At 45.0% G+C, this 17,487-nt stretch overlaps 1 protein-coding gene across 2 annotated transcripts in view; it reads left to right on the top strand.

The window, feature by feature from the left end:
* The first annotated feature begins 4,113 nt into the window (after positions 1-4,113).
* LOC138515502 (maestro heat-like repeat-containing protein family member 2A) overlaps positions 4,114-17,487 on the top strand; it is a 37,047-nt gene continuing 23,673 nt past the window's right edge. For both annotated transcript variants that reach the window (XM_069630310.1, XM_069630311.1), the window contains exons 1-4: positions 4,114-4,206; positions 10,562-10,602; positions 10,721-10,862; positions 15,083-15,135. In XM_069630310.1, coding sequence (XP_069486411.1) covers positions 10,760-10,862; positions 15,083-15,135 — 156 coding nt within the window. In that variant the 5' untranslated portion in view covers positions 4,114-4,206; positions 10,562-10,602; positions 10,721-10,759. The remainder of the gene's footprint in view (positions 4,207-10,561; positions 10,603-10,720; positions 10,863-15,082; positions 15,136-17,487) is intronic.

The raw sequence follows: 17,487 nt of genomic DNA, 5'->3' as shown, positions 1-17,487 counted from the left end.
GCCCGCTCAGACCCTAGGCACCTGAATCAGAAGTGCCCGCTCAGTCCCTAGGCACCTGAATCAGAGGTGCCCGCTCAGACCCTAGTCACCTGAATCAGAAGTGCCCGCTCAGACCCTAGGCACCAGAATCAGAAGTGCCCGCTCAGACCCTAGGCACCTGAATCAGAAGTGCCCGCTCAGACCCTAGGCACCTGAATCAGAAGTGCCCGCTCAGTCCCTATGCACCTGAATCAGTAGTGCCCGCTCAGACCCTAGGCACCTGAATCAGAAGTGCCCGCTCAGACCCTAGGCACCTAAATCAGAAGTGCCCGCTCAGACCCTAGGCACCTGAATCGGAAGTGCCTGCTCAGATCTTAGAATTCGAGAGGGTACATACAGGCGAACTTTTCCTGGAGATATTCTGCACCAGACCCTGAAAAAAGGCACGGTGGACAATACATAGTGCCTTAAACTCAATACGACGGGCAATTGGTAGCCAATGAAGGGAGCAAAGAACTGAGGGAAATAGAGGAGCGCAGGGGAGCATTTCTGGCTGCTCTAGATGCAGAGTTCTGCAAAACTTGCAGACGATTTCGCAGGTACGTGTTGGCCTTCCAGATCATGACCACGAGGGCTACTGAACGACAATCAACTCCACCCTGCACCACACCTCACAGCCCAGGAAGGGCCAAAGGCTGCCTGCCCTCAATGGTCTGTCTGGGGAACAGGAACTTCATTACAGTGTGTCTACGCGGGAGGCTGGCAGACATGAATCAGATGGCACTCTACATTGTTAAGCCCCACCTGCAACCATTGTGATATCTGCCAGTGGCATGCCCTAGGTGTGACTGTGTGCAAACAAGTGTGGCTTTGCTCCTCGTGCATACAATTCAGCCACAAGGTCTTGTTATGCCCTGCCCTCACAGTCCTTGCTTTTAGCCATCAAAAAAAGTTCCTTCCTCAGTGTAGGACTGATGGGGAGACAGTGAAATCAGTTTTTGTCATTACATTAATGTCCCCTGCACCTCTCTCGCAGGTCAGGAGTTTCTGCTTGGCTGAGAGGGTCCTACATGGTTTGTGCGGCTACCTAGGCCACGGCATCAGAGAGGATGCATTATCCAGCTTCCAAAATTAGCCAAATAATTCTACCCCTCCTCTTCCTTTAGAGAACAAAAGAAAAATAACTGACAACCCCTTCTAATAAATATTCTGTGTTCAAGTGGGGGATTAAGGGATGAGGATGGCCCTCACCATGAATCATTGGGCCCTGATGGTGGTCGTTCAGGGATTGTGACTCCCTTTCCTGCACCCGCCCATTACCCATCCTCTTTATCTTGCTCTAGCTCCATAAGAGCAGCTACATGACGTCCGGAAGTTTCTAGAATTGGCGGACATAGAGCTGGAGCCATGAGGGATTCTTCTTTAAATGAAACAATACAACCAGGGTTATCCACACAATGTGTGGCCTTCATACTTTGTAACTCTTTATGCCCCAGAAATCCTTCAATATGGCGGCATTCACACAGATCTTGTCAGCATTGCACTGAGCTATTGACCTGAAGGATGGGTATTCCCACATTTTTAGTGGGGGGCACAGAGGAAGTACCTCACGTTTGTTGCCAGAGGGCGCACTATCAGTACCAGGTCTTCCCCTTTCTCTTGAACACGGTTCACTGTGCTTTCACCAAGTTTTTGCTTCTAGTTAATGTTAATGTTAAAGGTTTTTATACCGTGCACAGGTGCCACTTGCGTGGTCACTCAGCGCTCTGGGGTCTCTGCGAAAATAAGGATGGGGTAAAGGTTAGTGGGAGTAGTGGGAAATAAGAGCTAGGGAGTTGTGATGTGCTGTTGGCAGCTTCAGTTCGGATGAACCATTCCCTAAGCGTGGGTGCGAGATTCGGGAGGCGGCTGGCATGTGGTGATGTGCAAGGTTGTGTGTGCTGTGTTTTGTTGTTGTGGTGTTGTGAAGTATGGATGGTTTGCTATGCTAAGGAGTTCTGGTTGTCTCTAATGCAGTATGTGAGTGGTGTGTGCAGAGGGTTGAGTGTTGGTATTAGTTTTTGTTAGTTTCAGGTCTTAAGCTATTTGCGGTTGATTAGTAGTGCCTACCAATCCTTTGTTGCACTTTCTAGTTGTATCAGGTTGCCTCTGAGGCGATCAGTCCCATCAGTTCCAATGCTGCACTGCACGTCAGTTTTCGCTTTGAACTCTGCTCATTGGCTCTGTTTTGTCCGTGTGCCAGTTCTCTGCCCCGAGGATGGTCCGCGGTGAGTGTGGGTTCTTTGACAGGGTTCCCTTGAGGAGTTTAACCTTCTAATAGGGCGGGGTTGGTGCTGAGTTTAGTTTCCTCTTGTTGTCCTTACTCGCGGGCACAAGGTTGTTGGCTGGATTCCTTGCAGAGCCTAGGTATCCGGTAGGGGCGGGATTGATGCTTGGTCTCATTTTCTCTGGTTTGCCCTTACTCGTGGCTTGCCTGGTGGTGCGTCTCCCTTCCCCCAGCTCCCTCACTCGGTTTCCCGAAGAATTATCCTGTGGCCCTGTCGATTCTGCCTCATCACCTTCTCTTTGCCCGGATGTTCTCTGGTTAAATCGGGGGTGGGGTGCTTCTCTTTGGTTTTAGCCCTAATTTGTTTTTCCTGGCTGCTTCTCCTTACTCCCGTGCTTGCTAGGTTGCACGGTGCGCAGGTGTTGTTCAGTCGGTTTTGTTGTGTTCGGAGTTGAACAGCCATGTTTTCAGCAATTACCTGACTTTTGTTTTGTCCTCAATGGTTCATATTTCCCTGGGGAGGGAGTTCCATAGATTCACGACTAAGCATGAGAATGCTGTACCGACCAGCTTTTTCTTTGTGTATCGTTTGGGTTCAAGGCGGTCGTTGTTGCAGGATCTCAGGGTTCTGGCTGGTGTGTAGATGGAGAATTTCTTTTGGATAAAGTCTACTCCCTGGCAGCGTACAGCTCTATGTGGAGATTTCTTTGAATCATCAGAGTATTGAAGTGATGGAGAGAGCCACCTACCCCATGAATAATTTAGTTTCCAGCTTAACAATTGACTGGCTCCTAGAGGAGCGCATATGGCCCGAGTGGTAAAGTTGGTACTAGCTCAACTTTTTGTCATGTTAGGATGACAGCAGATAATTCGATTTTTCCACCATGTTCCGTTAACTTGCAAGGGCTTTGGGGCATCCACTTTAAACAACTGCTTTGCAAACACCGAGTGCATATGGACGGTGTGCCTTGTATCAGGAGGTGGATAAAATAATGTTCTAACCGCGCAGTAACCCTGGATAATGATGCACCCTCCTTCTTGCAGGTGTTTTGGACATGGCTTCTGACCTGCATGCTTGAAAAGGCCTACACGTCATCAGTGCCCGCCATGTGCCAGATGCTGCTCTCGGTGGATAAAGAAGCCAACATCAACCTTAAGGAATGTGGTGAGTGGCCTGCCATCGATCCTGCCTTGTAGCTCCAGCAGTAGCGAACAAGTGTAGCCCTTCCCTTCCCTGCATATGCGTGTTCTTGCATAAACTAAAGATGCCAAATGCGTCCCCGATTACGCACGGCCTTGCTACATTAATTAAAGAAAGGGCACCTGATTTACCGGAAGTGCTCCACGAATAATGCCAGTAGTCCTTACCAAGTAAAATGCCACCAGTTACAAAAGGATAAAGCACATTTGGGCTGTAAAAGCGGTAGAATCACCCTAAATCACAGCCACTGCTGCAGCTACATGACTGCAATCCCTCCACATCAATGGCAGACAGAGTGATAATCTCAAGACTACTCCTATAATTAGGATGACCAGATAAAAAAAAAACGGGACAGGTCATAGAAATAGAAGTAGGACTAAAGTAAATACAAATAAACTTTAGTCCTACTTCTATGTCGCTGGTCTGTTGCGGGGAGGGGTGTGCTCACAGACACACTCCTCTCATTGGAGGAGAGCACCTGGGAAGGGAAGGGGCAGGAAATGGGGGCGTGAAAAGCATTTCACGGCCGCATTCGCGCAGGAACAGTTGCACCGGGACCCGAGTTTGGGATTTCGAAATCGGGTGCTGGCAAAAACCGGGACTGTAGTCACCCACCCTTGGAAACCCGGGACGGTGTTTATAAAATAAAAAAGCCCCCAGGACCCCTGGACGGAGGGTGATTTTCATGGACTACCCCTGGAAAACCGGGACGTCTGGTCACCCTACCTATAATGAGGCCTCTGATTGCATGCGGTCAGCGGTACGCACCCTTCCTTCCAGTGCCACGTTATGCGTTAGTGCCCTCATGATACTGCTGAAGTGTGTATTTCAGCTCTCCATGCTGTTTCTATCGTTGCTTGCATCTCTATGGGAGTCAGACTTCTTAGTGAACCCAATGCATTTGCATGTCCATCGTTCCACTCTTTGAGTAGCTCCTCTTGCTGTGACATTGCTCTTCCGTTGTGGCTGCATCTCGACTTTTTGCTTCTCTTTGTGGAGTTGCATGTGCTCTGCGCAGTTATTCCTGCACATGGTCACACTTTTTACCTTTGTTTGTAAGTTTGGTTCAATGTGGTGTCTGTGTCCTCACTATATGCAGTCCTTCTTTGCATGTTAATGCTCTCTGCTCACATACTTCTGTGTGTAGAGGGATTCCGTTTTTTTTTGGGGGGGGGGGAATTGAGAAACGTCCATGTATAAACATGCCAAGTGGTTTTTTTGTGTGAGTCTAAGCATCCTGAAGCTCAACGTGTTAGAAGTAAAATGTCCAGTGGGACATCAATTAATGTTTAAATGTTTTAAACGTATTATATATTTGGTTTAAATTGAGCCTTTAAACACATACAACACAATAAACAAGATACAAAATAAACTACATAACAAACGACATATCAAAAAAATAAAAATATATAATTTAAAAAATACCAAAGGAAGACATATCCATTTGCATTATTTAAATTTGGCAAGACAATTCCTCTACTATTTAAAATATTACACATTGTACATTTAGGCACTATGTCAATGTAAAAAAGAGAAAAAGGAACGAAAAAGACTTTTCAAAGCATAACTTTGACATTTTCGTAAAATTGAATTATAAAGTGTAGCTGGAACCACTTAAAAAAAACCAAATGCTTCTTATTTATAATCCATTGTTGTGTACACAGGAATATGACTCCAAATTAAGGCCTATAATAAAGCCTGATAATGCCAAGCCTTCATGTACATTTTGAATGTTCAAACAGCGTCTGCATAGATTTACATCCATAGATCCCAACCTGTAATTCAAAAATGGCTCCATGTCTTTGTTCCTATGTGAAGTTAGTACAGCACAGTCAAGTACCAGATGCTTTGCAGTTTCCAAACTAACATTGCAAAATCGACACATATTTTCAGCATCAGTGATTAGACTTCTCCTAAACAGAATTTCCTTACTAGGGAGCAAGTTCCAGTGTAGCCTGAGCAAAATACCCCTATGATGTCGATCTGGGAATTGGGAGAACAATGTAGATACATTTCCCCGACATTTATGCTCGAGAGATAGGTGGCTTATAGATGAGTAAGAATGGAATACATCAGTTGCTATGACCCAATCAAGATCAAACACAGCTCTTCTAACTTTCATCGGATCATTGATTAAAGTCTCCAAATCCAAACCTATTCTTAATAATATTGCTTTGCATCTTCTCCCAAACTGAGCAAGGTAATGAGGCTTAACCTGAAAACATTTTTTAGGATTAATAGTAGCACCAAGGGTCTCATACAAAGAACGTAGGGTCGGTGAAGCTAGTTTTGAGTAAAGCGTCAACATCCGCCACTCAACCCTGGCCGTTAGAGATATAATCCCAAGGTAAAACCAAATGGCTGCTAAGGGTATAGCATTAGGTATGCCCAAGATCTTTCTCCACATCTTACCCTCAATCCTATCCAGTATTGAGTCCTTGTAAAGTTCAAGGCCATACATTACTTTCAGGACAATTTTCCCTTCGTAAAACAAAAGGGCCGGTTTGAGGGAAATCTGCCAAATTTTCGATCAATCTTAACGATTTGGCACTGAAGCTGGGCTACCTTTTGCTGGAGAATTTCAGTTATGTTTCTCGTACCAGCATGGGCACCAAAGAGGAACACTAAGTATACCATACTGTGCCTATTTTTAATATTTACACCTTCAACAAGCCACAAGGTGTTACTACTTTTCAGCCTTTTCTTCGAGAATGCCAAGATCTCAGTCTTTTTAGGATTAATAACAAGCCCATTCTCCCTTGCATAACCAACAAACGACTTCAGCAGTCTCTGTAGGCTGACCCTTGCTTGATCAAGCTGGGCTCATCAGCCTGGTATTCCACATTGCCTTTTATGTATCCTTTGACATCCTAGCCATTTAACATTTGCCTTTGTGGCCATGCACTCTCATTCATTCAGAACTCTGATCTGATCTGTTTGTCCGGAGGACAGGCCTGTATCTGAGTACTTGTGAAAACAGGGTTCAGAGGCTGGTTATTTATTACTTGTCATGAATTAATCAACCCTCATCAAATGTGACGTTCCCTTTGTTTGACCAATTCTGAATATACTGGCTAGGGGGTAAAGCTCATGGGGTCATTCTATGGTCGGAAGTGTCCACCTGATAACAACAAAGAGGATTCAGAATAGATGGCTGAGATGAGTAGGTCACAAAAGGTACATATCATTATAGACATACAGTTCCTTGTGGGGGTTCAGTGATCGAATGTCCAAACATCACTAACTCCCTGTTAATCTCTTGTGACACACAGATGGACTGGAGAGAATGGAGGCCTCTTTGCACTCAGGTTCCATGTTGCAAAATAAATTGGGGCCTTTAAACACAATTTTCCATGCATCCCTTTTATACGTGGTGTGCTATGTTACATTTAAGTCACCTGGGTTTGGAGCATATTATATTTTGCAATTAACTATGCATTCTTATCATAACAGAAGGGAAAGGAAAGAATTCATCAAGAAATAAAACATATCTTCGGCTCGACATTCATTTGCTTATAAGAAAGGCAGGTTGCAGCTTAGGACCTGTGGGTTCGTTTTTAAACAGGGAGTGTGGCTTACTAAAAGTGATTAACTTCTATGTTGTGTTTACACGATATTGCGCATATATTTACATCTGAACTTATACAAAGAGAGGTAGCGTAATGCTGGTGTGTACAGTTTTACATCTGATTATGTGTTGGAATGTTACAGACAATTACTATGAACATTTCTGTATCACAGATTAACATGTATTATGCTTTTCTCATGGCGGGTTGACATAAGGACTTTAATTATACACGTGTATGCATTCATATTGTTCATTCCTGAACTCGTTACCGCACCATTAGGTTTATGCAATCCCGCATGAAAGGCACGTTGACTCTATTCATAATGAAGACACACGACTCAATGATGTTTTTCTTTAACTGTTGGTTCTGCTCCAGGGGGCATGGGGATGTTTTTATGGCCAGGGTCTGTAGGGTGTGGGGCAGGTTTATAGAGACAAATAGCTTCTGCTCTGGCCCCTGCTATGGGCTGCATCTGGGTTAGTTAAGTAGGACGGAAGGCAGAAGATACAGTGTGGATTTTGTTGCATTCTCGCAGCCAGCCTTCTCATGGGAACCGAGCAGTTGTGGAGACAGCGCAGGGGAGGGGGCGGGGGGAGGAACTTGCTTGCTGTGTGCGCCTAACGGGGAGAGCTGCAGATTCCAGTGAAAACTTCACAGCTGTGTTAGTATTGCAAAATGGAGTCAGGGATTTACAAAATGGAGTCTTATTCACTTCTTGCCTTACACTAAGGGGTGTTACAAGCGGGTCACAGTTCCTAGGGGTATTCCCACACGAGGGCTCCGGGGCCGGGGCCCTGAACCCAAAGCAACCGTGGCTGGGCCTACTCAGGAAGTGTAGGAATAGTGGGGGGGTTCAAAATGCCCCCTCCTTCCACTCACAACCGCAGAAGCCCCAAATGTATATCCCAGTTAGATACTTTTGACCATATGCAGTTCCTGTCCTACACAGTCAAATGCCACCGATAAATCGACTGAGGCCGCAAAAGTACAACCCTTAGACTTTAACCATGCAGTTTCTACATGTTACTACAAGGCCATTTATGTTGGTTTAGTGCCCCTTTCGAAAGGGACATCAATTAATGTGAACTGGACAATACAGGTGGGTTCTCGGGGCGCATAAAGCTAAAGGACTGATGTAAGAGACTTGAAAAGACACACCAGCTTCCTGCACCGTGGTACATTCTGTTTCTAGCCAAATAAACACATTGAAAGACTTCTACTTCCTAACTCCTAACTGTGGCCCTTTTAATCATTCATGTCTGCCCATAGTCCAAACCAGGGTTCTACTGCAGTGCCTGTTATGTGCTAGCTCTGAGCCACTGCCTTCTTTCTCCCTGCAAGGACACTTGTTCTTTGTGATGCCACAGCTCCCTGCATTTATTAGTACTTGTCACAATTGTGCAAGTATGAGTGCTAACCCTGGGAACCTTTGAAGGGAGCGAACTTGGGCAATCACTCATCGCTCAGTTATGGGTCTCAGGAACTGCAACCATCTTTCCAATACCAAGACAGCATTACGTTGGCTACATATAAGAAGTTGTGTATTATTTGTATGAGCCCCTCCTCACGTGGTCCACCATTTTATTTTTGACCCTTCCTCGCGATGGCCCTTTCTCTCCCTCCTCTGGCACCCACACTCCCCTAAGCACCCACGACATCCTGCACATACCCTGCCTCCACCCATTAGCCCCACCCACTTACCTGCTGGTGTAATGCTTCCTGCTCCAGCTCCCAATCCCTGTCTGTCCGCAGCCCGCCAGAGAAGTTGAAAAGGTATTTAATGTATTTTCTATTTACAATGGCATCGGCCATCTTGTTTTTTTAATGGGAGATCGAGCTTGTGCAATACGCACGAAGTCCATCTCCCGAAAATAAAAAATCAAGCTACTCGCACTCCTGAACTGAGCTCTGGGGTGTAAACAGCTACTATCCCAATGATGGGGGATGTGCAGGGCTGGTAAGAGTCCTAAGCCATCACTGAGGCCCTCATGTGCTGAGGGGCTGTTAACGGTGCTCCACGACCCCCCGTCTCTAAACACAGTCACCCCCGCAGCCAGAGGCATTGCTAGGGGGGTAAGGGGACTATAGCCGCTGGTCTTTTGGTCCTGGCCCCGGATAGAATCTCAGGAGCTACAACCAAAAGGCTAGCTAGCCCCCAGTTCCGACAGCTCTGACATCAGCGTAGCTCGGGTCTTTTCCAGACCTAGCAACACCCCTGCCAGCCAGTGCACACCCGCTCCTCCCCTGGACGCACTTAACTCTCGTCACTTCTTCCTTACTGACTTATGTATGCTTTTGCCAAGCTAGCTCTCATGGAACTGGGAAAGGGACTTATTCTGTTCACTATTTTCTGGAGTGCGCAAATTGCAGTTTTTTTTAATGGTAAATTGCAGCCAACTTGCAAGTCACACTAAGTCACACGTGTCCTCACAAAAAGGCCAGTAGCACCCCAGATGTTGCCTGGCCGTTTTCTGGGGCATAAATGGCCACTAAAGGACATCAGACCTTGCGGAGGCCCTTGCTCCATATAGCTTTCCAGGCTCAGGCTGACCATGGTGATTGGCCATGCTCGCCCCCGAACACAGCCACCAATGCTATATTTACAATCTTACAACTTAATAACAAACGTGAACATTATAAAAGGGGTCTGCAGTTTGGGAACGCCTGGTCCATCTTTAGACAAGCTACCCTGCAGAGTGATAGAAGAGCACATTTCAGTGCTGTCGGAAGATGTAGCCACCAGCACGAAGGCATCTTTTCAGAGGAGAACGTTTTCGACTTCATTAAAAACAGCTCAGGTCACTACTACTCCACTCTTAAGAAAAAAAGGTTTGTGCACATTTTGGAAGCACGCACCCTGCCTATTATGTTGGCTGAAAAATGAGGTCCTCATTCAAATCAGAGTTTTAACCCTGATTTGTAAATTCATCCATGGAATGGTGCCCAGTGCCTGGCCATGTGTGTAGAGCCTTATGCCCCAGCCTGAAGGCTTTGATCAAGTGGGAAAGACATATTGCAGGTGGCTACATTCATGAAAAAAGGCTTCTGAGGTAAAATGATTGGTACTTTGGGTTGCCGCCTTTGGAATGGTCTTCCAGTCTCGAATCCAAAACTGTTCTGCTGGCCAATTTTTAAGGTTCGGTTAAAAAAGCTCTTGTCTTTTTAATTTTCGAACAGTAGGATAGATGAAAAACTGTTGGCTACCTCCTGGGCCCAGGACTGTTTTTGTGTTTTAAATCCTGTTTTAAATGTTTTATGTGGTTGGTTTTTGTATTTGTGTAGCGCCTTGAAACTGGATTGTCCGGTAATAGGTCTGTGCTCAATAAATATTTTTCTCTTTATCTATCTTTCTTTTATGAAACACTTGAAATCGAATGTGTTTTCAGTCAAGTGGGCGGCAGGTGTTAACTCAGGAAATAAAAACAGCAATACGATGTCATTGCCTTCGGAAAGTCACTATAGAAGGTCAAACACCGAGCCCTTTATATGGCGGTCTGTTCGCCTGCTGAGAATATAACAGTGTTTCTTTTGTTTCTTTGCAAACAGCCAAGAACATCTCCAGGCAAAGCCTGCTCGTCAGATTACTGGTCAGTATGATGTGTTGATCGCCCTCCCTCGCCCACCTATGGAACTGCTTGTTTCCCAGTTTATACATGATTGATCGAAGGGACAGTCATTGTTTAATCCTCATTTGTGGTTTTCCAGGTTATTTCTTCTTTTCCTCGCTGGGAAGTGGCGGGGGGAATGTCGGTCTTGGCGCTGCTAGAGAGACTGATTCCAGTTATCTACCCCTCCATGGCAAGACTGTTCCAAACGAAGATACCCCCGCTGATAGACTATCTAAAAGGTGAGAGGCGTGGGGGACAGGCGGTCGTGGGGTGAGCTGTTAGTGACTCTACTTCCTGGGTAATTCAGGAACTGCAACAGGCTGAAAAAAGCTTCACACATGCAACTGCATCTTCTGCTAAAGGATTTACCGAGCATTTCAGATATTAGTAAGGATTGGCAAATCCAATATATGTGACGTTTGTTCAGACATGGGCTAGGCATTTGCCAAGCACAGCCACAATAGTATTACCTAGCCAAAAGATAGCAACAGCTGGAACATGGCGTGGTTGCCTGGGTATATGATACCAGTCTCTGACAAATGTCTATCTAATAGCTCTACTGAATCCAAAGCTGTTTACTTGGTCAATGTTTCAGTCTCTGCAGGCTGTTTCGGATTAACTCTGGCAGGCAGACGTTTGATGTTACTGCTTGACAGAGCTAGCTAAAGAGAATACCAGCAGGATGAGCTGTAGGTGGGGAGGGGCAGGTAGTGGGTGGGAATGGTCATAAGGATTAGCATGGCCATGAGCAGTCAATCGCTGGGTGAAAACAAACACCCTGAAGCTTTTTTTCCCTTCTCACATCCCATATACCACTGAGCTGTACATCCATGCACTAGTTAATAGCTCTACTGAATCCAACACTGTTAACTTGGTCAATGTTTCACACTCTGCAGGCTGTTTAGGATTAACTCTGGCAGGCAGAAGTTGGATGTTACTGCTTGATAGAGCTAGCTCAAAGAGAATACCAGCAGGGTGAGCTGTGGGTGCGGAGGGGCAGGTAGTGTGTGGGAATGGCCATAAGGATTAGCATGGCCATAAGCGGTCAATCGCTGGGTGAAAACAAACACCCTGAAGCTTTTTGTCCCTTCTCACATCACAGATCTCTCTCAGCTGTACATCCATGCACTAGTTGCAGCTTACCTAAAATTCAAAACCAAAAAGGGAGGACAATTGTAAATGGCTCGTAAAGTATGTATAGGTGGAGAGGGTGGGAGTTCAAAATGTTGTGGGATATGATGTCACCCTCCTGCATTAATCAGCAGCAGGAGGAGGAGGGGCAATTCAGTCAGAAATAGCTTAATAATACCCAGCAAACCCTAGACAAACTGGAGAGTCTCTGAGCCAAAACATCTTAAGCATAAGTATAGGAACAATGTAATACGGTGCAAAGATAGCTGATGCTGCATGAGACCATTACGGGAAGGGAAGGCAGCTATTTTGGGCCCGGTGCCTATGGTCACTGGAACCAATCGGGGAAATACAGCACAAACCATCCAAGTTACCAATTTGCAGTGACTAGGTCAGGAAGCCTTTTCCAGTCATGCTCATTTCCCGAGTTTATGGTCAGTTCAAAACTCTTTACAGGACAAGAGAGCATTGGAACTTGGCACAGTACATGTGATTATTTTGATTAAGCAATTGTGACAGTATAATAAGTCATTTGGGATAAGTCACATATGCCACAATGCCACCCTACTCATCACTGGAAGTTCACCTCCAGTTCTGAGCCACATGAAAAATAAATTGTGGGTCTGCAAATTAGCCGTGTCCCGGGCACAGATCCTCTGTCGACTACGGCAATTAAAACAAATCCTGATTGTGGGCCACATTACTTTAACAAGATGTCCTCAATGTGTACAAAACCCAACAGATCCTGGAATCCTGGCATGGGAGATCAAGTAGATTCCACCATTAAACAATACTAGTTCTTCTTGAAGTCATGGACTTGGGGGCGGTGGTGCTGTATGGGACCTTGTTACATGAATCCGCTTCCTGGGCATTGGCTCAAAGATATATTTCCTGGTGCCAGGCAGACTATGTGAAAACCTTTACCACATCCACAACTACCTTCTGCTACACCCTTAGCCAACAGGAAGTCCAAGTTAAAAATAAATCCATAGTACACAGGATTGATCAACTTTTTAAACAAGTTTGACAGTATCAATACCAAGAAACTATGGCTAATATTGCGTGTGTGTTGGCTACTAAATAGACCACTAATGTTCATCATTGTCCTTCATTCTGGATCCTGAGTCCGGGTCTGCACTGGAAAAGGAATGTAATACATGTGGGATAATAAATAGACCTCTAAAGCTGATCATTGCCCTTCATACTAGAACTTGGGTGTGGGTCTGCACTGCAAAGGAAAAAGGTCATGCATGTGGGTTGATTAATAGACCATTAAGCTTATCATTGCCCATTATACTGGAACTTGGGTGTTAGTCTACACTGGAGAGGAAGGCCATGCATGTGGGCTAATAAATGTACCACTAAAGCTTATCATTCCCATCATACTAGAACTTGGGTGTGGGTCTGCACTGGACAGGAATGTAATGCATGTGGGCTAATGAATAGACCACTAAAGCTTATCATTGCCCATCATACTGGAAATAGGGTGTTAGTCTGCACTGGACAGCAAGGCTATGCAAGTGGGCTAATGAATAGACCACTAAAGCTTATCATTGCCCATCATACTGGAACTTGGATGTGGGTCTGCAGTGGAGAGGAAGGCCATGCATGTGGGCTAGTGAATAGACCACTAAAGCTTATCATTGCCCATTATACTGGAACTTGGGTGTTAGTCTATACCGGAGAGGAAGGCCATGCATGTGGGATAATAAATAGACCACTAAAGCTTATCATTGCCCATCATACTGGAACTTGGGTGTTAGTCTATACTGGAGAGGAAGGCCATGCATGTGGGATAATAAATAGACCACTAAAGCTTATCATTGCCCATCATACTAGAACTTGGGTGTGGGTCTGCAGTTGAGAGGAAGGCTATTCAAGTGGGCTAATAAATAGACCACTAAAGCTTATCATTGCCCATCATACTAAAACTTGGGTGTGGGTCCGCAGTTGAGAGGAAGGCCATGCAAGTGGGCTAATAAATAGACCTCTAAAGCTGATCATTGCCCTTCATACTAGAACTTGGGTGTGGGTCTGCATTGCAAAGGAAAAAGTTCATGCATGTGGGGTGATTAATAGACCATTAAGCTTATAATTGCCCATTATACTGGAACTTGGGTGTGGGTCTGCAGTGAAGAGGAAGGCCATGCATGTGGGCTAATAAATAGACCACTAAAGCTTATCATTGCCCATTATCCTGGAACTTGGGTGTTAGTCTGCACTGGACAGGAATGTAATGCATGTGGGCTAATGAATAGACCACTAAAGCTTATCATTGCCCATCATACTGGAACTTGGGTGTGGGTCTGCAGTGGAGAGGAAGGCCATGCATGTGGGCTAGTGAATAGACCACTAAAGCTTATCATTGGCCATTATACTGGAACGTGGGTGTTAGTCTATACTGGAGAGGAAGGCCATGCATGTGGGATAATAAATAGACCACTAAAGCTTATCATTGCCCATTATACTGGAACTTAGGTGTGGGTCTGCAGTGGAGGGGAAGGCCATGCATGTGGGCTAGTGAATAGACCACTAAAGCTTATCATTGCCCATTATACTGGAACCTGGGTGTTAGTCTATACTGGAGAGGAAGGCCATGCATGTGGGATAATAAATAGACCACTAAAGCTTATCATTGCCCATCATACTAGAACGTGGGTGTGGGTCTGCAGTTGAGAGGAAGGCTATTCAAGTGGGCTAATAAATAGACCACTAAAGCTTATCATTGCCCATCATACTAAAACTTGGGTGTGGGTCTGCAGTTGAGAGGAAGGCCATGCAAATGGGCTAATAAATAGACCACTAAAGCTCATCATTGCCCTTCGTATCGGAACTTGGTTGTGGGTTGAAGCTGGACATGAAGTTGAATGTAACTCTTAAATGCATACCGCTAAGAGGCAAAACACAGCTTCCTTTTGGCACCCCTCCAATAAGATCTGCCTGTACTACGCAAAGAGAAGGATTTTGAAATAAACACAATGAAATTATATTTTCTTTTAATTACATTAGAGAAAAGCATGGTACACTGATGGTTGTAGGTTTGAACAGGCCCAATCCTTTACGTACTTAGGCCTAACACTGTCATCGTGCCATTTGAGGGTAACATCTTGCATATGATTAGCTGCAGAGATTAGTAATATGGAGCACGCTGTCCAGATTTAACTTGTGCATATCATCATAATAGATCAATTATTCTTGAGGTAAGTCCAGCATTAAGGTATTGTAAAGCTACTGCATGTTTCGTAGAGTTCAGGAGATTAGGGGGAATGTGGGGGATTCGGAGGGATTGAGTTGTCACTGTCATGTGCTTTCCTTTCTGTTCTTTCAGCTTCTTCTGAGAACACCTTCAACCTGGCTCTGTGGAAATGCAAGCTTGTTTCAGTAAGAGCTCGTATTAATCAATATGTGTGAATGAGTGAAAATAACGCCATCACTGTGCGCCTATTCTGTCCCTGGACTATCACACTTATCAGTGTGTTCCTTGGCTGTCTCTAGATCAGTGGTCTTCAAACCGGGCAGCCCAAAGGATGTCCAGGGGGGCCCCAGACTCTTTAAAAATGATTAAGATGAAGGTTTCTAATATAAAAAAAGGATTAAGGTAACTGTTTTTGATAGACAATATAAGCAGTGAAAATCTGCTATTTGAAAGAGCTAGGGCACCCCTGGACATCCTTTGGGCCACGTGCAATCGCTTAGCCCAGTAAAAATTTGTAATCGGGCAACTTTACACTGATGACACTGTCAGGCAGGGAAAGACACGCTCAAGCTTGGTGAACAGAACAAACTCCATACTAGACATAGAATCACTCTCGGAGAATTAAAGTTTCAAACGTCTAAAATAGGGAGATACGGTCACCGCGGAAGGCACTGGAAGGTAATCAGGAACAGGGGACTTCCTTAATTAGCATAAATACTCTCACATACCTTTATACTAACTCTCACCTCTGCAACAACAAACAATAGAATGAAGCTATACCCCTCGATTAATTTGGCCTAGCTGCACTCATACTTATACACCTCCATGAACACCTCAACAGTATTTAGAACGCAGCTATCCCCCACGAGAAATCGGCTTAGCTGCACACATAATCTCATACACAAGCTCCACCTCTGCCAGAATGCAGCTACCCCAAGTCAAATCGGCCTTGCTTCACACATTCTACTGATCTCACACAACCACTGCACCACGCCTAGGATTAGAATTCAGCTACACGCCACGTAAACTGCCCAGGCTGCAAACATACTGTGTGCACCCAAGCTCTAATTACTACCCTACTCCCTCCACTGACCGGGACTACGATCCTCAAGAGCATTCATCTCACAGCGCTTTGAGATGATACCAATGGTAAAAAAAAGGTGCTATAGAAATGTCCAATAATATAACCTAGGAGGGCCAACCCCTTGGTTGTGCGGTCCACAAACAATGTTTCAATATTTTTACTCACTGGGCGGGAGCTCGGTATAAAATATGTTAAATACCACTGCTCTAGATTGTGACAGTGTCAGTGTTCCCCTTTCTCATTATAAGTGGACCTAAAGTCTCCAGAAACGTGCTCTCGAGCTGACCCCCGAGGGGCTCCCTGAACTAACACACCTTTTAAAATAGATTTCACACCCTTTGACTCCTGGTCACCCATTTAATGAAATGGTCTCCACGTCTTTTAAAGAGTCCTTAGCCACTTGGGAGTCTGAGTAACGCCAGCCACTTCTTTGCCCCAGCCCTAAATGTTGTGTGCAACGCGTACGGCCCCACCCCTCAGTTTCTCATCGCACTTGATGCACTCACTGGAGTAGGTAATAGTAATTAAAAGAGGAATCCGAAAAGTACAATTCTGCTTAGATTGCAGTGGAATGAGTGGGTAGAGGTGAGAGCCAAAAAACAGGAACTATAGCCATCGAGACGAAAGAATATGAGAGTTGTGATAAGCACTTTAGTTGCCGCGATGGCAATAAATGGGCAGATTTTGTGGAGGGTAAAAAGTTGGAAGCAACATGAAACGGAATAGCAGTGGGCAGAAAAAAGGGAATGATTGACCGTGATACTAGGCTGCAGCACAAACAGGTCGAAAGAAGTGAAGAAAATAAGGGTATGTATGCAGAGGAAAAGGGAAGCTCGGCAACAGACTCTCACAGCGCTCATTGGGCCTCCTTCCAAGTTTGGTGGGGAATCGGCAGTAAATCCACAAATTACCACACAACTCGTTTACTGTCACTGCTACCCGGTCCTGTGGTGGCATTGCCACTGGATTACGAGTTGTGGTAGGGCGGTGTACATCCCCTTACCTCATAGGGCTCCATGGGGATTTTTGGGGGATTTTCATTGAGCGGTAATACCGCTGGGTAAATCCCCTGATTTTTGGCCTTCATGCTGGAGGAAAATCTCCCCCTTTAAGGTCAAACTCTGAATTCAACAGTGCAGTAAAGGCGGTGATAATTCTATTGGTGGTCGGTCAAAAAACCGAAAACAAAATATCGAATCACAAAAATCCCGAATCCAAAATCTCGAAAAAAAAAATCTCGAATTATTTATTTATTTATTTATATGTATTTGTGGGTTCAGGTAAGTATAAAAAAAGGGTAAAATAAAAAAAAAATAAAAAAGGGGGGTTGGGGGGGGAACCCCCCATTTCGAAATAAAAACGTATTAAAAAAAAAAATCGAGATTTTTGTTTTCGATATTTTGGATTCGAGATTTTTGTTTTCGATATTTTGTAATTCGGTTTTTTCACTATA

Source organism: Ambystoma mexicanum, chromosome 6q (assembly GCF_040938575.1).
Source record: "Ambystoma mexicanum isolate Mex_15411 chromosome 6q, UKY_AmexF1_1, whole genome shotgun sequence".
Taxonomy (NCBI): Eukaryota; Metazoa; Chordata; class Amphibia; order Caudata; family Ambystomatidae; genus Ambystoma; species Ambystoma mexicanum.
Note: the sequence above shows the minus strand (reverse complement) of the source record. Positions and strands in the feature narration are given on the sequence as shown.